At 30.2% G+C, this 5,630-nt stretch overlaps 1 protein-coding gene across 1 annotated transcript; it reads left to right on the top strand.

The window, feature by feature from the left end:
- The first annotated feature begins 394 nt into the window (after positions 1-394).
- Positions 395-1,438, top strand: LOC108724514 (zinc finger protein 70-like). The gene is made up of 5 exons (XM_018450935.1): positions 395-485; positions 618-813; positions 936-999; positions 1,106-1,246; positions 1,385-1,438. Exons 1-5 carry the CDS (start codon positions 395-397, stop codon positions 1,436-1,438), a joined length of 546 nt encoding a protein of 181 aa, XP_018306437.1.
- Positions 1,439-5,630: the final 4,192 nt, after the last annotated feature.

Raw genomic sequence — 5,630 nt, 5'->3', positions numbered from 1 at the left:
GATTTCATACAATTCTTATCGTCAAAGCGTGAAATTTAGTATCCACTACTCGCATGTAAAGATACACGCATCTTTTATAATTCTGTATCCAAGACAATGATACATTGGCCTTTAGAGAGACATCGTTATAACAATGTATTCTCCTATTACTTTGCAAAAAGTATTTTTGATCGTTTAATGGCATGAAATAATTACGTTAACGGCAATCTTCCGTAACACAATGTTCTTGATAAATAATTTATATATTTAAAGTGGTAAAAAATAATATTTTCTTACGGTTTTAGATAAATAAATTTGAAAGTGAACACATTCAAAAAAGTTTAGGTTACGAGAACGAAAGAGTTTAAGGAACATTAAAATAAGATTAATTGAAAAATAATAAAGAATTTCAGAGATGAAAAAAATGATACTTGAAGCTTTTTCGCAAAATGTGCCTCTAAGTGAAGTAATGCGTTGTGCCACAAGAGAATATGTACAGCGGCACAGTAAGATTTATATATTTCATAATTAATATTTAAATTTTTTTTGTGATAATTTTGTATTATTTTAATAATTATCCATTTTATGTTACCATTCTCACATTTATTTTATAACAATCATCTTCTTTAATAATAAAGATGAGCCCTGTACTTCCTCGGAAGCTTTGAGAAGAAGTAATACAGACATTCATACTGAAGTTAATCCTCACAGATGCGGACATTGTGGTAAAACGTATGCGACTAAACTTGCTCTTAATAGGCATGAAAGAACTCATGCAAATGAAAGAAATGAAACTCATCCATATCAATGCGACTTATGTTATAAATCATATACGTTAGTAATAAAAGTTATAGGAATTATTTGATAAATCTATGACTATGCTTAGTTTTATTAGTATGATTATTATTGCTTAGTTTTATTGGTAAACAGTTATTATTGCTATGCTCATTTTTTAGTACAAAAAGCGATCTAAAAAGGCACAAGAGGACACATACAGGCAATAAACCACATGTCTGCAAGGTATGTGCTTTAAAATTATAGTTATTGTTTTTGTCAATTATTTTTCATTTGGTTGTCCCTTTTTTCATATTTACACTTCTGTATTTATAAATATGCTGCATTTTAGATTTGCGGCAAAGCTTTTTGTAATAAATGGGACCGAGACGTTCACAGATTTATACATAGCGATAAAAGGCAGTTTGTGTGTCCAGTCTGTGGCAAGGACTACAAGCAATCGAAAGGACTTTATAATCACATGCGAAATAAGGTCATTTATGATAAAATGTTTTAATCCATTAGTGGATTCACAGTTCTTTTCCTATTTTTGTTATATACTTGTAATCATATTTTAGTATAATATTGTAACATACTACAACACATTAATAAAAGATTATTTATTTTTTAGAATCACAAAGGTGATATCATAGTAAAGAACAAACCGCGACTGACAATGGAATAAATCGAATTCAATTAGCATCTAGTTATAGCTACTCTTAGTAATAATGACAAATCAGTGATGAAAAAAGTGGAGAATAAAGATGTAATATTTTAAGAGATGTAATATTTACGTATAGATGGGAGTTTTCCAGTAGTAATAGTTTTTCTTTGGGATACAATTGAACACTGTCAGACACAGGAGCACTGACGTGTAAACTTGATAATGCGTTCAAAAGGCGCAACACTCCAATGGGCTGCCACTGTTTAATACTTTAAATAATTTTAATACGATTTTGGTGTGTGTGTGTGTATGTTCTTACCTTTGTGTCTTTGCTGGATTTAATGTAATACACTCGCGAATTGAATACAATCAAAATTTCTTGAAATTGAGACTAGAAATTGTAGTAGAAAATATGTTGACATACTAGTGCAATTATGGTATAATGAGACTGACGTTTCAGTACTAAGGTGTAAGCTATTAAAAGCTGCACTTTTTATACGTGACGTCCATTGAAAGCTCATGAAAATGTCGCGTTTGTTTTTGTAAGACCTAAACAGTGAAATATTAATAAAAAATGAACATTCGTGAGAGGAACATGAAACGGATGTTGAGAAAGGAAAGTCATATAATTTTTTACCGTTTAGTTTGGAAAAGAGTCGCGAAAAGAATTCAATTTTCGTAAACATTCGTCAATCCGTCATATAAATCGAAGGGAGATAGTAATAAAATGCGTTAGACTGCATTTATCTGTACTTATTTTTTCCGCTTGCGTCCATGAACAAACGCAATCAAAAATTCTCTCTCACTAGCGACAGTGGAAATCGGAAGTGAGAGTATCGTTACTGCGCGCTTGAGGGGACCTAACTTTTGGATCGCATCGCGAGAGTATTACCTTAAAGCTACGTATTACAGCGCTGTTTGCGCCATCACGTTCTGCGACTTTGTGCTTACAGCATTATTTGTGCTTGTTTAATATATGTTGAGCAACAAGGTTGAAATGATGCTTGACAGCGAGTGAACGTAAAAACTAAATGTATAGAACAATCGTAATAAAGAATTACTTACAATTAGTGCTAATTTACCCGGCTTCGTCTTCAGAACATTGTGTAATTTTAAGATTGTACGTACGTGCTGACTATTATTTTTGTATGTTGAGTACTTATGTATATATTATATATATATCGTCAGACAAAAATTGAAATATTAAAAGATTGATATTAAAGCATTAATAATTTGTGCCTGTCTCAGTTATTGAATCATCGCCATATTCTTTTGATAAAACTCGGCGTAAGAACCTCTTGAATAAAGGTTGATGTACTATTCCAAGGGAGAGGACCGTTATAAATTGATGCCAATAGCACCATTTGCTTACATCGTATTAGCCGACAGGGGTCTAAAAAGCACATGAAATAGTTTGGGAAACTCTTGCAAGTTTATTCTGTATAATTTTTAAGTTTTTGTAATTCATAAGTTTTGTTTTCGTTATAACGCTGCTGAACTTCGCACTTGTTTATCATAATAAAAGGACTGCGCGCCACTTGCATTCTGTAACGACTAACTCATGACACGTTGATAGCGCGATGACTTCGTATACATAGATAGTAGGTACGTACGTCGTATGCTGTATACAAGTCCTAACGGATGAAGTATTTAGTATACTTTAAAATATACATTGAACATTCTCTGTGTTCCTCGCATTCCTAATTAAGTGTATTATTATCACACATTAAATCTGTTGTTTTTATTGAAAAAATAAAATTTATATCATTTGGATTGAAAAAGTATTTGCGTAAATTAATTCATTAGTATATCACATTTTATGTTAAACTTTTTTGTTTTGAAAAAGAATCAATTCTATAATTGAGGGGATTGGCTCAATTCTACGAGTACTTAGGCCGTTTTTCCGGAGATTAGGGTAAATAAATAAAGAATTGATGTTACGTAGATTAGTTAAATATGAACGTGTTTCGATTGTCCTGGGATGGTGAAAATGTATAATCTATGGAAAAAATGTGTGCATAAATGATTTAAAATCATTACTGAGATTTTTTACAAGAGTCTGAACAAAAATGGTATGACAATGGAAAATAAACAAATAGCTCGCGCGCGCCGCCCGGCGATGAGCTAAATATAAAAAAATTAAACTGTATATAAAATGTAGCTAAATAGAGATTTGAAAACAATTTTGTTGAATTATCAAAATCATTACGTATAAAGAATCTCAAGCATGATGAGTAGTACAGAGAAAAAAGCTTTGATAATCTAGCAATCAATTTCAGCGTCTTACATAATTATTTTGATGATTCAATAAATTTTTAGATTATTATTTTCAGAGGGAGAGAAAGAGAGAGAGAGAGAAATTTGTATCTAGCTAAATTTTTAAATACTTCAGTAAATAAAACAGCACCCTTTCCGTGTAAACTTTAAGATCTTATCTACAATAGTCGCACAGTCTGTGTCGTATAGATCACAGCTTGTTACGAAAACCAATCAAATGCGTCAAATATTAAAATTAACGTTTTAGATTGGCTGTCACAACAAGTTCGCGACCTGCGACAGTTTGCACGACTATTGTAGATGAGACTTAAGCCTTAAGCTGGTATTACATTTGTCATACGACAAAGCTGAAGACAAAGCATTTCAAGTCTACTTGGTTTGATTCATGGATTGGTGATTCCCACACACACACACACACACACACACACACACACAAGCCTATTTAGCTTGATTGATTGATTGATTGATTGATTGATTGGCTACATAAAAAAGAAGTTGTTGGATCTCTCTAGCTTATAGCCAATAAACCTAAAATTTTTATCATACGACAAATGTAATAGTATCCTTAAGCCGTAAGTAATTGATATTATGGTCGAATGTGAGAGGAGAATAATCGACTATGATTGGTCAATTTCTTATAGCTTAAAGTTTATAGCTTAAAGTTTAAGTTTTACTCCTTAAAATCTCATTGTAGACGCTGCTAAAATCCCGAAACATAATAGGTATATTAAGTTTTATATCGTAAGATATTGACCAATCACAATCGAATATAAGAAGAATAATCTGCAATTATGATTGACTAAGGCCTGTATTTATAGTCAGGCCTTATATTTAAGGCATCCTTAAATTTATCTTCAGATGCTCTATGAATTATTTTATTGGCTACTGATCATCTAAAGATAAATTTAAAGAAGCCTTAAGTACAAGGTCTGATTATGAATACGGGTATAACAGCTTACTATATCTATTGTGTTTGAAGATTTATGCCTTAAAATCTCATTGTAGATAGCACTTATATTCGAGCATTAGAAATTAATTGATAAAATTTTATAATTTACATTCGTAAATCATCTGGATTTAATTAAATGATTTGATAAATTAATTATTCGGTGTTCGAATATTAATAAATCTGAAGTAGAATTTAATTTTACGTTTTAGTGAAATACGTGTTTTGCATTTGTTTTCTTGTAATAAATACGTGTATAAAAATCAAAACTATTATACAAATCCCTGTCACGTTTTAAAAAATGATAGATCAAATAACAATAATTGAAATATAAAATAGCAACAATAATATAATAATAATAATAACAGATGAAATTGTTTTGTATTTTGATGTGATTATAATACCGATACAAGAAAAAAAGAGATTTACAATAAAATTTGGTATACGAATAAATGAAAGGGTTTACGTCATGACACGAAATATTCAATGGTTATCTGATAAGCACATGGATTTATTTCACTTTATTTATTTAAACGTATCGTATTTCTAATTATATTATTCGCATTTCTACATTCATGTTTTATGTTTTTATAACACGGAGATATAAAAAATATCAAACGGATTACAAGGTTCACGAAAAAAATTGTCATATTTTAAGACTGTAGAATAAACCAGATCTAGTTGCCGAAAGCTAAAAAGCGAAGTTATTGGAAAGCATGAGCTAATTTTTTTATGGATAAGTATGACCATATAAATGCTATACATAAATATAAAGAACGCCAATAATCGGTCAAAATTAGATGTTATAAATATAATATATTGTATATATTCTTAATTTAAAAAATTTTTGTAGTTATATCACTTTTAAAATAAAGGAACAGATCAACGTAATGCTACACAAATGCTTGAAACAATTTTTTAATTGATTAATTTGTAAAATTATTTCTTCTAATTGGTTAGTCAAATGCTTTAAAGCATTGGTTGGGTTCA

Source organism: Mycetomoellerius zeteki, unplaced genomic scaffold (genome assembly GCF_001594055.1).
Source record: "Mycetomoellerius zeteki isolate Tzet28-1 unplaced genomic scaffold, Tzet1.0 scaffold302, whole genome shotgun sequence".
NCBI classification, from domain to species: Eukaryota; Metazoa; Arthropoda; class Insecta; order Hymenoptera; family Formicidae; genus Mycetomoellerius; species Mycetomoellerius zeteki.
Note: the sequence above shows the minus strand (reverse complement) of the source record. Positions and strands in the feature narration are given on the sequence as shown.

Excerpts from the sequence above, each read along its gene's own strand:
- LOC108724514 (XM_018450935.1), top strand. The coding sequence starts at position 395 with ATGAAAAAAATGATACTTGAAGCTTTTTCGCAAAATGTGCCTCTAAGT. Across the intron at positions 814-935 it reads TTATGTTATAAATCATATAC|TACAAAAAGCGATCTAAAAA; the intron begins GTTAGTAATAAA and ends CTCATTTTTTAG. Across the intron at positions 1,247-1,384 it reads ATAATCACATGCGAAATAAG|AATCACAAAGGTGATATCAT; the intron begins GTCATTTATGAT and ends TTTATTTTTTAG.